This window comes from Rhinopithecus roxellana, chromosome 12, assembly GCF_007565055.1.
Source record: "Rhinopithecus roxellana isolate Shanxi Qingling chromosome 12, ASM756505v1, whole genome shotgun sequence".
In the NCBI taxonomy this organism is placed as follows: Eukaryota; Metazoa; Chordata; class Mammalia; order Primates; family Cercopithecidae; genus Rhinopithecus; species Rhinopithecus roxellana.
In genome coordinates, this window is record NC_044560.1 from 135,656,528 (window position 1) to 135,671,489 (window position 14,962).

The 14,962-nt window shown below is 52.5% G+C and overlaps 2 protein-coding genes across 2 annotated transcripts; one reads left to right on the plus strand and one right to left on the minus strand.

Annotated features, from left to right (window-relative positions):
* Window positions 1-571: 571 nt before the first annotated feature.
* Window positions 572-13,736, minus strand: ZNF428 (zinc finger protein 428). Its single transcript, XM_010372439.2, has 3 exons — window positions 12,619-13,736; window positions 7,777-7,978; window positions 572-1,232 (listed from the first exon to the last, which is right to left on the minus strand). Exons 2-3 carry the CDS (start codon window positions 7,850-7,852, stop codon window positions 733-735), a joined length of 576 nt encoding a protein of 191 aa, XP_010370741.1. The 5' UTR covers window positions 7,853-7,978; window positions 12,619-13,736; the 3' UTR covers window positions 572-732.
* On the plus strand, window positions 5,462-8,041 carry SRRM5 (serine/arginine repetitive matrix 5). Its single transcript, XM_010372437.2, has one exon. It carries the CDS (start codon window positions 5,472-5,474, stop codon window positions 7,815-7,817), a length of 2,346 nt encoding a protein of 781 aa, XP_010370739.2. The 5' UTR covers window positions 5,462-5,471; the 3' UTR covers window positions 7,818-8,041.
* Window positions 13,737-14,962: the final 1,226 nt, after the last annotated feature.

Here is a 14,962-nt window from a genome sequence, read left to right on the forward strand (position 1 = left end):
CTGTGATTATAATTAAAGTCCTCTTTGTGGAAGTTCCTAGGCAATGTGGCAGAAAGCCCTAGCTGTCCTCCACGAACCGTTTTCTGCTTTCTGGGCACTTGGCTAGACTGCTTCTCCCAGGTTGTTTTTGCAGTTAGCTGTGGCCACATATCTAATTTCTCAGCAAAGGCGTGTCAATGGAACCAGTGTGTGCCCCTGGCAGGCCAGGGCTTGTAAGATAATACATGCACCCCAGCAGGTTCCCTGTCCTCTTCTGTCAGCAGGACCCAGGCCATGGCCACCCAGTCTGGACCATGGGGGAGACAACAGGCTTAAGGGATGGCCTGGGTCCCCAAATGACTCACCCAGCACTATTTTGTGAGTGAGAAATGAAATTCTATTGTTACAGCCTTTACATTATGGGGTCTGTGAGTAAATATATGGAAATATCATCAAATACAAGCACATAGTAAATGTTAGTTATCTTTCCCAAAAGACCCCGAGGTTCCCCAAGAAGGAGCACAGGGGGAACACACACACACACACACACACACACACACTCTCACTCTCTGTCTGAACCAACACACACAGATACAGATTTTGGCTTTTATTCTGGCCATCACACATCTACTTCTAAGACAACACAGACCGGCAGTACCCCATCCCCCATGACCACTGTCATAACCCTAATGTCCTCAGGCCCCCTCCTCCCACCCCACCCCTTCTGCCAAGCTCCCTGTGTGGGGGCGCTGCCTACACCTCACCCCGGGCATGCAGCATGAAGTGCCCGTGCAGCTCCCCCAGGTTGTCGAAGGAATCCTCGCATTCCGTACAGTGGTAGGTTCCCTCCTCCTCCTCTTCCTCCTCCTCCTCCCGCCCAGCTGGTCGGCCCTCCCCAACCCGAGGTGGTTCCTCCTCTTCCTCCCTGAGTGCCCTGCCTTCAGGGGCTGGTGCTTCCTGGGGGGCTGTAGCAGGGCAGCAGAGCCGGCAGGGTGGGGTTCCCGGTGGGGCCTCCCCAAGGGGTGAGCGGCCACAGAGCTGGCAAGGCTGAGCCGGGGGGCCCGGGGGCTGGGCTGCACGGGGGGCCCGGCGGGATGGGCCACCACGGCCCCCGCCAAGGCGCTGCTTCACCTTGTAGCCAGGATCATATTCGGGATCGTCAGTGGTCTCCTCTTCCTCCTCCTCCTCATCTTCTTCCTCTTCGGAGTCCGGCTCTGAGAGAGTGTATTCTGAATCAGAGGAATGCTCAGGGCCTGGAGAGGGAAAGACAGGGGGAGACAGTGGCATCAGAGGAAAGAGGACTAGGCCCAGCTGTCCCCTCCCTGAACCCTCACATTCAGACTTGCCATACTATGACCAGGGTAGCCTGGGCACTACCCTTCTCTTCCCCACAGATGAGTCCCCATGGCATAGAACAAGGCCGGCACCCGGTAGATTCCCTGTATCTTTGTGTCAAGCAAATGAATGTCTTCTAAGAACTGCATGGGACAGGACTGGGCATGGTGGCTCATGCCTGTAATCCCAGCACTTTTGGGTGGCCAAGATGGGAAGATCACTTGAGCCCAGAAGTTTCAGACCAGCCTGGGCAATATAGCAAGACTCCGTCTCTATAAAAAATTTAAAAATTAGCCAGGCCTGGTGACATATTGCCTGTAGTACCAGTTTCTCAGGAGGCTGAGGTGGGAGGATCACTTGAGCCGAGGAGTTCGAGGCTGCATTTGAGCCATGACTGCGCCACTCCCTTCCAGCCTGGGTGACAGAGTGAGACCTCACCTCTTAAAAATAATTTTTTTGGCTGGGCATGGTCGATTATGCCTGTAATCCCAGCACTTTGGGAGGCCAAGGAGGGCAGATCATGAGGTCAGGAGTTCAAGACCAGCCTGGCCAACATGGTGTAACCTTGTCTCTTAAATATACAAAAATTAGCTGGGTGTGGTGTCGGGTGCCTGTAATCCCAGCTACTTGGGTGGCTGAGGCAGGAGAATTGCTTCAACCCAGGAGGCGGAGGTTGCAGTGAGCTGAGATTGCACCACTGCACTTCAGCCTGGGTGACACAGCAAGACTCCGTCTTGGGGAAAAAAAAAAAAAAACTCCATGGGGAGGTGGAGTGGGAGGCGTTTAGGAAGGACAAAGCAGGAGTAGTAAAAAACCACCAGTAACAACAGCATCCTTGCTATTGTAGAAGCCCTGTTCCTATACATTAACTCACTAAATCATCAACCACCCTTTGAGAGTGATACTATTACTATCCCTAGTTGATGGATGTGGAAACTGAGGCACAGGGAGGCTAGACGACTTACTCCCCTGTGGCTACACAGCTCTGGCAGGAAAAGCTAAACCTGGGCCATGGCCGACACTGGATCATTTTAGGGAGACAACCATTTGAAAAGGTATTTGTGCAAATTAAAACACATGCATACACACAGATGTACTTTTATATCTGTGGCCGTGGAGATATATATATATATATATATATATATATATATATATAGGTGAATTAAAATATTTATTTATAGGTGAGATATTACTGTGATTTCACAGTTATCAAGGGCATGCCTAGGACAAGTTTAGGTTTAAAGAAAAGGGCCTGTAATCCTAGCACTTTGGGAGGCTGAGGTGGGCGGACTGCCTGAACTCAGGAGTTCATGACCCACCCTGGGCAACATGATGAAACCCAATTTATTTCTTGTATTTTTTGTATTTTTAGTCTCTACTAAAAATACAAAAATTAGCCAGGCATAGGGTGGTGGGTGCCTACAGTCCCAGCTACTCGGGAAGCTGAGGCAGGAGAATTGCTTGAACCCGGGAGGCGAAGGTTGCGATGAGCCAGTATCAAGCCACTGCACTCCAGCCTGGGTGAGAGCGTGAGACTCCGTTTCCAAAAAAAAGAAAAGCGCAAGAATTTTACAGTTGATATATGGAAAAGGGCGACATCAGCTGCCATTATGGGGGCGCACAAACAGAGTAATGGCTGGGGATGGGGTCCCCGTGACCACAGTGTGGGAAGTACCAGCTTCTCTGGCCTCAGTAGCAGGAGCTTGCCAAAAGCCTCACCTTGTATCCATCCCAGCCCCATTCCTCAGTTTCTCCCAGAACCCAGAGGATCCTGCTACTGCACCCTGTGCTCCGCCCTTGCTTCTGTCATCACAGTGGCCACAAGGCTCTTCATACCAGGCTCCTCACCTTCCCTGACACCCCAGGCCCATACCTGCCTCAGGGTCTTTGCCATCCTTTCTGCCGATGTCACTCTCCATTCCATGTCTCTTCTCAAGTGTCACCTTCTCAGTGACACCCTGGCCACTCCCCAGCACTCCCTATGCCCCTTACTCTGCTTGATTTTTCTCCAACTTCTATTGAGATGGAGTCTCGCTCTGTCATCCAGGCTGGAGTGCAGTGGTGTGATCTCAGCTCACTGGAAACTCCACCTCCTGGGTTCAGGCAATTCTTCTGCCTCAGCCTCTCAAGTAACTGGGATTACAGGCGTGCGCCCTCACGCCCAGGTAATTTTTGTATTTTTAGTAGAGACAGGGTTTCACCTTGTTGGCCAGGCTCTCAAACTCCTGACCTCAGGTGATCCACCCATCTCAGCCTCCCAAAGTGCTGGGATTACAGGTATGAGCCACCGCACCTGGCTCATGTTTCTCCATCTTCTGACTCACTGTATACAACATTTGCTTGTGTGTTTGTTTATTGCCTGTCCCCGAGAGCAGGGATTTTGTCTGGTTCACTGCTATGGCCCTAGCATCTAGAACACTTCCTCTGTACAAAGAAAGTACTTACGACATATTTATGGCATGGATATCTCTGCATGGAATTTGAAAAACCTGTTCTGAGGCTTCACACACACTGTTCCTCCCTCTGGTGGGAATGTTCTGCCCTAGTTTTTCCCACCATCCTTTAGGACCCAGTGGGAGGCCTTCCTCTTTGGTGAGGCCGTCCCAGACCTCCTCATCCCAGGCAGCCAGTCACTTTTTCAACCACCCTCCTGCTGGGTCCCCAGCATCACCAGCCCAGAACGGGTTATAACTGTTTCCTTCTGAACATCCGCCCCTGCAGCTCTCTCCTACTAGTTCCCACCATTTAACAATCGTTTCCTGGCCAGGCATGGTGGCTCACTCCTGGAATCCCAGCACTTTGGGAGGCCGAGGCGGGCGGATCACGAGGTCAGGAGAACGAGACCATCCTGGTTAACACCGTGAGACCCCATCTCTACTAAAAATAGAAAAAAATTAGCTGGGCATGGTGGCAGGCGCCTGTAATCCCAGCTACTGGGGAGGCTGAGGCAGGAGAATGGCGTGAACCTGGGAGGCGGAGCTTGCAGTGAGCCGAGATCGCGCCACTGCACTCCAGCCTGGGCGACAGAGCGAGACTCTGTTTTAAAAAAAAAAAAAAAAAAAAAAAAAAAAGAATCGTTTCCTGAGGTCTTGGCATGGGCTGTTCCCTACTCTGTCCACCTGGTGACCCCCTACTCATCCTTCAAGACCCAGCACAAACTCCGTCCTCTCTGAAGCCACCATCCTGATGCCCCAGGCTCCCGGCCAGGTCTCTCTCCGATGCCCCAGCACCTCCTCCTGTTACTGTCCTAGAAGCTGACTGCAGTCAGCTGCCCCCCAGGGTATCTCCTTTATCTGACTGGGAAATCCTTAAGGGCAGGTATGATCTTGGGGTCCCCAGCAGAGGACATGAGGGTCAATGGATGATAGTGGCCCCAGGACCCTGATCTCCCTCCCCACCTGGGTGACCCGTTCTTTTTTTTTTTTTTGAGAGAGTCTCACTGTCACCCAGGCTGGCATGCAGTGGTGTGATCTTGGCTCACTGCAACCTCCGCCTCCAAGGTTCAAGCGATCCTCCCACCTCAGCCCCTGAAGTAGCTGGGATTACAAGCGTGTGTCACCACACCTGGCTAATTTTTATATTTTTGGTAGAGATGGGGTTTCACCATGTTGGTTAGGCTGGTCTTGAACTCCTGACCTCAGGTGATCTGCCTGCCTCGGCCTCCCAAAGTGCTGGGATTACAGGTGTGACCCATCGCGTCCAGCCTGACCCTTTCATTCTCTACTGGCAAAACTCCTGCTCCTTTTTAAAGCCAAGCTCATGTCACCTCCTCTGTGAAGTCCTCGCTGACTCCCCAGGCAGTCAGTGTCTCTCTCGTGTGGGCTCCCCGGCCCCTGCTCCGCTCTCCATCACACCCTGACCACACTGGGCAGTGACCCCCTCCCCACCCACTGACTATGGGCTCCTCAAAGGCAGGACCTGGGTCTGCCCCATCTCTGTGTCCCCAGCAATGCTGGGCATGAGTCAGCCTCAGAAGACATCTGCTAAATGGCTGCAAACCAGAGGAAATATCTCCAGCCTCAGGCTGGGACCTGCCCTCTCCTCCCACCTCTGACTTCATACCACTCACCCTGCAGAGTCTTCAATGCCCACTGTGACTTCACACAGTTGGCCTGTGACAGGCAATCAGGTCATCGTCCACGGCTACCAGGTGTTTCATGTCTACTGTGACTTCCAGGACCACAAGCCCTTTTGCTCCCACCATGTCTTCACCTAAGAGATCTTCAAAGCCCAGTATGTCCCCGGCACCCAGTGGATCCTCCATGCCCACTGCGGATCCCAAGCCTCCTGCCTCCTTGAAGTCCACCAAATCAGCAACGCCCAACAGATCTTTAGTGCCCACCAAGCCAGCGACATCCCCCAACTCGGTCGTGAGCCCAAGCAGTTCCAAGTCCACCAAATCGACCAGTACAAAAAGAGCCCCTTCGAACCTGCCCAGCAGCAGGTCCCGAGTCCGCAGCAAGGCAAGAACACCCAGCAGGGTGAGCACCGACACCAGGACCAGCAAAGCCAGCAAAGCCAGCAAGGCCAGCGGCGTGAGATGCCACCAGCGGAGGGGTACACACAGCCGGGGCAGGACACCTGGCAGAAGGGGAAGCCGCAGCTCCAAGAGGTCACCCAGCAGGGCCAGCACTCCTGGCAGGATAAGAACTCATGGTGCCAGACCAGGCATGGCCAGCAGGGTGAGAACTCCCACTTCACAGCAAAAACGGAGCCGGAGAAAGAGTTACGGCCAGCATGGAACCAGCAACAGGGAAAGAAGTGACAGCCAGCCTAGAAATATGAGCAAGAAGAGTTACCGCCCACCAGGAGGCTCAGGTATGGGGAAGAGTTCCGAGCTGGCTGTAACTCCCAGTAGAGCCAAGTGTCAAACCCTGACTGGAATTCCCTCCGAGGAGAAGAGTGACAGCCCATCTCCATCGTCATCAAGGAAGGTGAAGAGCTACGGTCAGATGATCATCCCCAGTAGGGAAAAGAGTTACAGCCCCACTGAAACGTCCAGCAGGGTCAAGAGTTATAACCAGGCCAGTACCCGCAGCAGGCTGCAAAGTCACAGTCAATCTAGAAGCCCCAGAAGGTCAAGAAGTGGCAGTCAGAAGAGGACGCACAGCAGGGCGAGAAGTCACAGTTGGAAGAGAAACCACAGCAGGGCAAGAAGTCACACCCGGAAGGGAATTCTGAGCCAGACGAGAAGACATAGCCCGTCTAGAACCCACAGCAAGGGGAAAAGTCAAAACCAACCTAGAACCCCCAGAAGAGGAAGAAGTCACAACTGGTCTAGAAACCCCAGCGAGGAAAGAAGTCATAGCCATTCTAGAAGCTCCAGCAAAGACAGAGATCACAGAGGATCTAGCAGCCCCAGGAAGGAGAACGGTCACAGTCCATCTGGAAGCCCCAACAAGCAAAGAGATAGCAGCCCATTTAGAAGTCCCAAGAAGGAGAGAGATTGCAGCCGATCTAGAAGTCCCAACAAGGCGAGAGATCATAGCCGATCCAGAAGCCCCAGCAAGGAGAGAAATCACAGCCAACTTGGAAGCCCCAGCAAAGAGAGAGATCGCAGCCGATCTAGAAGCCCCAGCAAGGAGAGAGAGCGCAGACAATCTAGAAGCCCCAGCAAAGAGAGGGATCACAGACAATCTAGAAGCCCCAGCAAGGAGAAATATCATGGCCGACTTGGAAGCCTTAACAAGGAGAGAGATCGCAGGCAATCTAGAAGCCCCAGCAAGGAGAAAGAGCACAGCCAATCCAGAAGCCCCAGCAAAGAGAGAGATCGCAGACGATGGAGAAGCCCCAGCAAGGAGAGAGAGCACAGACAATCTAGAAGCTCCAGCGAGGAGAAAGAACACAGACAATCCAGAAGCCCCGGCAAAGAGAGAGATCACAGACAATCTAGAAGCCCCAGCAAGGAGAAAGAACACAGACAATCCAGAAGCCCCAGCAAAGAGAGAGATCACAGACAATGGAGAAGCCCCAGCAAGGAGAGAAAGCGCAGACAATCTAGACGCCCCAGCGAGAAGAAAGAACACAGACAATCCAGAAGCCCCAGCAAAGACAGAGATCACAGACGACGGAGAAGCCCCAGCAAGGAGAGAGAGCGCAGACAATCTAGAAGCCCCAGCGAGGAGAGAGGTCACAGCCGATCTAGAAACCCCAATAGGCAGAGTGGTTACAGACAACCTAGAGCCTCCAGCAAGGAGAAAGCTCACAGCCAATCTAGAACCCCCAGCAAGGAAGGAAATCATAGCCAATCTAGAACCTCTAGCAAGGAGAGAGACCCCAGTCAATCTACAGTCCCCAGAAGTCCCAAATGGAAGAGATCCCCTACCAGGACAAGGAGTCTCAGTCAGAATAGAACCCCTAGCAAGACAAGCAGCCACTCCCCATCAACATTTCCCAGTGGAGGCCAAACCCTAAGCCAGGATGACAGTCAAGCCAACGCCACCACCTCTAAGGCCACCTTACCTGGGGAAAGGTCTTCATCGTCTTCTTCCAAGCTGGCATAGCCCCCAGTCTCAGCTGGCTCACGGGTCTCTGTCATGGCCAGAAGAGGGGACAGGAGACAGCAGAGCAGCAGCTGAGCAGTGTCCCTCCCCGGCCAGCTCTCCACAGCCACACCTCGGCCACAAGTTCTCTAATACAGGATGTTGGCAGGTAGAGAGGGATGCTGGATGGGGGAAAGGAAAGGCCTGTGATGATTCAATAAATTTTTACATAGCACCCATCCCCACCCTAAGCCCAACTGTGCGCTCATTGCTGGGGTGGGGCACAGAGGACCCCAGCTCTGTCTCTGACTGTCTACAGGTAATTGACTACAAGCCCTGCCCCTCTCTAGGTCTTTTTTTTTTTTTTTAGGCAGAGTCTCTCTCTCTCGCTCTATTGCCCAGGCTGGAGTGCAGTGGTGCGATCTCAGCTCACTGCAACCTCCACCTCCCAGGCTCAAGCAATTCTCCTACCTCAGCTTCCCAAGTAGCTGGAACTACAGGCGTGTGTCCCCATGCCCAGCTAATTTTGTATTTCTAGCAGAGATGGGGTTTCACCATGTTGGCCAGGCTGGGCTTGAACTCTTGACCTCAGGTGATCCACACACCTCAACCTCGCAAAGTGCTGGGATTACAGGTGTGAGCCACAGCACCTGTCCCCCTCTCTAGGTCTTAATTTCCCCATGTGGGCAACAAGGCTGCCTTCTGGTTCTTATTCAGTGGGATAGGGAGAGGTGACACTCCAAATATTCAACAGTGGAGACTGGTGTGGGCACCAATCAGAACTGAGAGTGGAACAGGGACGGATGCCAGGCATTAACCCTTTAGTTGCTGGACCATGGGGAGGTCTGGGGTTGGGGGAGTGTTATGGGGAAAAAACCCCTCAAACTATGTTTTTCCTCTACTCTCACACTACCACCACAACAATCATCAACACAGAATTATGTAACCAAATGTGTGGGGCTTTTTCCCCACACACTACACAGCAGACACAGGCTAGGTGTCCCCTCCAATTCCATTCCAATGCTATCCCCATGCCCAGCAAATTTTTGTATTTTTGGTAGAGACAGGGTTTCACCATGGTGCCCAGAGCTCAAGCAATCCGCCCGCTTCAGCCCTCCAAAGTGCAGGGATTACAGGCGTGAGCCACCACACCCGACTTTCTAAAAAAAATAAGGCCGGGTGCGGTAGCCCACGCCTGTAATCCCAGCACTTTGGAAGGCCGAGGCAGGCAGATCACCTGAGCTCAAGAGTTTGAGACCAGCCTGGGCAACATGGTAAACCTTGTCTCTACAAAAAAAAAGGCCGGGCGCGGTGGCTCAAGCCTGTAATCCCAGCACTTTGGGAGGCCGAGACGGGCGGATCACGAGGTCAGGAGATCGAGACCATCCTGGCTAACACGGTGAAACCCCGTCTCTACTAAAAAAATACAAAAAATTAGCCGGGCGAGGTGGCGGGCGCCTGTAGTCCCAGCTACTCGGGAGGCTGAGGCGAGAGAATGGCTTAAACCCGGGAGGCGGAGCTTGCAGTGAGCTGAGATCCGGCCACTGCACTCCAGCCTGGGCGACACAGCGAGACTCCGTCTCAAAAAAAAAAAAAAAAAAAAAAACAAAAGTTAGCCGGAGTGGTGGCATATGCTTACAGTCCCAGTTACCTGAGAGGCTGAGGCAGGAGTATCACTTGAGCCTGGAAGGTCAAGGCTGCAGTGAGCCGTGACCTTGCCACTGCACTTAGGCCTGGATAACCCCTCTTACAAAAAAAAAAAAAAATTGCTGGAGCTGCTCACAGAACTCAAGGAAATGCTTATTTAGATTTTCTGGTTTATTGTTGCAAAGAACAAAGATGAAGAGATGTGTAGGGCAAGGTATAAGGGAAGGGGCAGGGAGCATCACACCCTCCCTGGGGTGCCACCCTACAGGAACCCTCATGTGGTCAGCTATGCGGAAGCTCTCCAAACCCAGTCCTCTTGGGTTTTTACAGAGGCTTTAAGACAGCAGCATTAGGCATGGAATTCTCTGACAATGTCTTAAGGCCAACACTCAGGAAGGTGGGGAAGATTAGAGTCTTGCCCTGGGGCAGGAAATGGAGGGAAAGAGGAGGTCAGAGAGGTTGTTTCTTGAGACCTGTCCCAGGCCTAAAGTACGCAACATTATAACAAGAGACCACAAACAAAGGCTATAGGAGTTAGCAGCCAGTAACTGGATAAAAACCAATATATTTATACATATAATACCACAGGGAGGGTCCAAAGTGGCAGTTAGGGACAGGGAGTACTTGTGTAGCAGTGACACACCAACCCATCTGAAAGTATTTTAATATTTAAACAATTAGTATGGCTATACTAGTTTGTGACTATCAGCCTTAGTTCTGTATCCATTGCCAAGATAGTGTCTAGGTTTGCCACACTCTAGCTGTGTAGCACCAGGCAAAGAACTTAACTTCTCTAACTTCTCTAGCTTGTTTCCTTCTCTGTAAGAAAGGGGCTAGCTGGGCGCGGTGGCTCAAGCCTGTAATCCCAGCACTTTCGGAGGCCGAGATGGGCGGATCATGAGGTCAGGAGATCGAGACCATCCTGGCTAACACGATGAAACCCCGTCTCTACTAAAAAATACAAAAAACTAGCCGGGCGAGGTGGCAGGCGCCTGTAGTCCCAGCTACTTGGGAGGCTGAGGCAGGAGAACGGCGTATATCCAGGAGGCGGAGCTTGCAGTGAGCTGAGATCCGGCCACTGCACTCTAGCCTGGGCGACAGAGCGAGACTCCGTCTCAAAAAAAAAAAAAAAAAGAAAGGGCTTCCAGGCCTTAACTCACGTACTCCCCATAACTAGGTTGGAATGATCTCCTTTGTACAGATGAGAAAACAAACACAGAGGTGGTAAGTGAATAGCCCAAGGTCACCATCTGGTAAGTGGATGAACTAGGATTGGAAGCCACACCTTTCATAAAATGATTTCTCAGCTCAAAAGGTTTTTCTGAAGATTCAGTAGGCTCACTGACAGAAATTGCTGGTGTGTGGCTGGTATTCCATCAAGAGTGGCCATTACTACTCCCACCCCCACCCCTCTGTAAACTCCAGACATTCCCGACCTCTCACCTCTCCCGGTGCACACAAGGCCTTTTCCCGTCTGTGCGTCTTAGTAAACCCACTGTTGCTGTCAAGAAAGTCCTCCTCCTCCTTTTTTTTTTTTTTTTTGAGATGGAGTCTCACTTTGTTGCCCAGGCTGCAGTACAGTAGCGCGATCTTGGCTCAATGCAACCTCCACCCTGCCTCAGCCTCCCTAGTAGCTGGGATTACAGGCAGCCACCACCACCACGCCCGGCTAATTTTTTTTTGAGGTGGACTCTCACTCTGTGGCCCAGGCTGGAGTGCAGTGGCGCAAGCTCCGCCTCCAGGGTTCAGGCCATTCTGCTGCCTCAGCCTTCCGAGTAGCTGCGACTACAGGCGCCCGCCACCATACCCGGCTATTTTTTGTATTTTTAGTATAGACGGGGTTTCACCGTGTTAGCCAGGATGGTCTCGATCTCCTGACCTCATGATCCGCCCGCCTCGGCCTCCCAAAGTGCTGGGATTACAGGCGTGAGCCACCGTGCCCAGCCTACTTATTTATACTTTTTAAGAGACAGGGGTCTCGCTCAGTTGCCCAGGCTGGAGTGCAGTAGGCTGATCTGTAGGAAAGGGGCTTCCAGGTGTTAATTCATTGACTCCCCATTACCAGGTTGGAAGGTTAGCTCACTGTAACCTCAAACTCCTATGCTCATGGTATCCTACTCGCCCCTAGCAGAGTAGCTGGGACTACACGTGTGCGCCACCACGCCAGGCTTAATTTTTACTTTTTTTTTGTAGAGACGGGGGTCTCGCTATGTTGCCCAGGCTGGTCTTGAACTCCTGGTCTCAAGTGATCCTCCTGCCTCAGCCTCCCAAAGTGTTGGTATCACAGGCATAAGCCACTGCAACTGGCCCAAACAGTTACTTAATATAGCTATATTCCATGTGATATTTGAAACATACTTTTCTAAAAGGTTATCTTTTGGATATAATTGTTTATCTGAAATTCAAATTTAACTAGACATTGTATATTTTATATGGCAACCATACACCTGGGGCAATCAAGACGACCCATGAAGTTACCAGGAGACAATGCCTATCAGCCTACACTTTTCCAAGCCCACATCACACAAGGCCCCTTCCTGAGTATTCCAGACGTCAGACAGGGCCATCCCTTGGTTCACAAGTCCCACTCCTACCATGCCTATGGCGGCCAAACTGAAAGGCAAACACAGTGCTGGAGACCCCACAATGCCCTGGGCCTGTAGCAGCCAATTCCCAAGATGCCCCGCGTGAACACAATAGGCATCCGTTCCAATGCTAGAGCAATGAGACGAGGGCAACACCTTTCACTACGGGACAATAAGGGCCAGTTCCCACAATTCCTTGTGTCAGTTCTTCCCAGGATGCCTTGGGCCTATAGCGACCACCTTCCCGGATTCCCTGTGTGGAAGAGCTCCAAGCCTCCAGGACGGTCAGCGGCAGGTGTGGGATAAAAGGAACCGGTCTCGACGAGGATCTGGGACACTCTTTCCCAGGATGCACCAGGCCTACAACGACTAGCGGACCGACTCCCACAGCGCTTCAAGGCGGAGCGCTCGGTTCTCCCAGGATGCCCCAGGGCGGCACAGCCGCGTAGGGGGAGAAAAGGAAGCCCTCGGGTCACCACGGCCCCAGACCGCCGGCTCCCCGGCAACGGGAGTCGTCGTTCCCATCATGCAGCGGGGCCGTAGCGCCCGCTTCCCGGCATGCCCCGCGCACCCCTGCCCGGGACACTCACCGGCGCCCGCGGCCCCCGCTCCGGCTCTGCGGCGGCGGCTGCACGCCCAGCCTCTGCGCCTGCGTCGCAAGTAGGGTAGGAGAGCGCGCAGGGGGGGTGAAGAGCCTAGGGCGCTTGCGCGGCGAGACGGACTAGTCCTGTAGCTCTGTGTGAAGAGGGGCTATGAGCGTCGGGCCGTCGACGAGACCCGCGCGGGGGGCGCCGTGCTTTGCCCCTCGCTGTCTGGGTTTACTTGGTACAGTCCGCGGCCCGAAGGAACAACAAGCTGAAGGGTTCGCGCGTGCGTGTGCGGGGCAGGAACGCTACTTATAAAAATGGGATGCGCTGGGGGTGGGGGGCGCTAGTTCGGACTGGATCCTGGGCCCGAGGCCTGCTTATTTGCATAATTCTAGCGCGGGACAATGAAAGGCCTCCAGAACTGGAAGGAGTGATTTGCATATTCCCCGAGGAGGCCTTACTCCTGAGCGCAGTGATTAGCATATGGCGGGGCAACCTGAGCAAAGCGCATGCGCGCAGGGACTGCAGACTAGCGCGAAGTGGGTAACCTTGTTTTCGTTGGGAATCCGTTTGCATCTTGAGAGGGGGCACGAGGGTCAGGACATCTCCCAACCGGGATAAATGTTTATTGATCTCCTTGGTGTCAGACCCTATGCTGGCAGATTCTATGGTTTCTGCAGTGAACCATACTCCTGTACTCACGGCGCCCCAGTCGAAGGAGATACACACCTAATTAGACAACTACTACCCAGAAGGTCAGACCTGGAGTGAGGAACACAGGGGGCTGTGGGAGCCTAAAAGGCGCCTGCCCCGTCCTATGGTTCTAGAAAGGCTTCCAGGAGGTGGTGATCCTTAAGCCAAGTACAAATAGGAGACAGCTAGAATGGGAATGGATCTGACAGAGTGAACAGCAAGCGCCAAGGCCCACAGGCCAAAAAAAAAAAAAAGCGCATGGTTTGATTGAGGAAGCAAGAGCAGCTTAGTATGCCTAGAACCGAACTGGAGAGGGGAAGTGGTCTTAAAGACCATCTTAGAGTTGAACTATGACTACATTCCAGTCTTCCTGGAAGTGTCACATTCCGGCTTAAACTCCCCAAAGGGATCCCATTAGGAAAAAAAAATCCAAAAATGTTTATCATGGCCTCAGGGCTATACAGCTGGTCTGACCGTGCTTATCTTTCTGACCCCACCTACTTCCTCCTCCCTCCACTCCTGTCCAGCTCCACTTTATGCCAAACTCTCTTTGCCATCTCGGGCCTTTGCTCTTGCCGTTCCCTCTGCCTGAAAATGCTTTTCCCTCTGACCTTTGAATACCCGCTCTTGTGCTCACCATTCATATCTTGGTACAGATGTCAATTTGAGAGGCTTTTCCTGATCTCTCCATAATAGCGCTTCCACATATGACTGGAGTTACGGATAAATTGGGATTCGCCATGCGTTGGTGGTGGTTGTAACTGGCATGAAGAGTACGTGGGGCTGGGCGCTGTGGCTCATGCCCGTAATCCCAACACTTTGGGAGGCCGAGGCGGGTGGATCACCTGAGGTCAGGAGCTTGAGACCAGCCTGGGCAACATGGTGAAACCTGCCTCTATTAAAAGTACAAAAATTAGCCAGAGGTGATGGGGGGGGTGCCTGTAATCCCTGCTACTTGGGAGGCTGAGGCACGAGGATCACTTGAACCCTGGAGGCAGAATCGAGATTGAGCCACTGCACTCCAGCCTGGGCCACCCAGCGAGACTCCGTCTCAAAAAAAAAAAAAAAAAAAAAAAAAAAAAAGAGTCTGGGCGCAGTGGCTCACGCCTGTAATCCCAGCACTTTGGGAGGCCGGGGCGAGCGGATCAGGAGTTCAGGAGATTGAGACCATCCTGGCTAACAAGGTGAAGACCCATCTCTATTAAAAATACAAAAAAAAAAAAAAAAAAAAAATTAGCGGGGTGTGGTGGTGGCAGGCACCTGTAGTCCCAGCTATTTGGGAGGCTGAAGCAGGAGAATGGCATGAACGCGGGAGGCAGAGCTTGCAGTAAGCCGAGACCTCACTACTGCGCTCCAGCCTGGGCAACTGAGTGAGACTTCGTCTCAAAAAAAAAAAGAGTACATGGGACTTTATTGCCCCATCTACTCCTGTGGGTTTGAAGTTTTCCATAATGACAATGGCATACCACATTACCATACTCTGCATGTATATTAATAGTTCCTATCACAATCTGAACTTTCTTTGCTTCCTTGTTTTGAGCGTTTTCCTCATGAAAGCTTCATGAGGGTAAGAATGGAGTCGCCCTTTTTCACTTTGGGTTCTCAGTGCTTAGAGCAGGATCAGATTTCAGATTAGTGCAGAGCTGTCTTTAAC

What these genes read in the sequence shown, in the direction of transcription:
- ZNF428 (XM_010372439.2), bottom strand. Translation starts at nt 7,852, where the DNA reads ATGACAGAGACCCGTGAGCCAGCTGAGACTGGGGGCTATGCCAGCTTG. An exon ending in CGATGAAGACCTTTCCCCAG is followed by an intron (nt 1,233 to 7,776) that starts GTAAGGTGGCCT and finishes TTCCCTCTCCAG; the next exon opens with GCCCTGAGCATTCCTCTGAT.
- SRRM5 (XM_010372437.2), top strand. Translation starts at nt 5,472, where the DNA reads ATGTCTACTGTGACTTCCAGGACCACAAGCCCTTTTGCTCCCACCATG.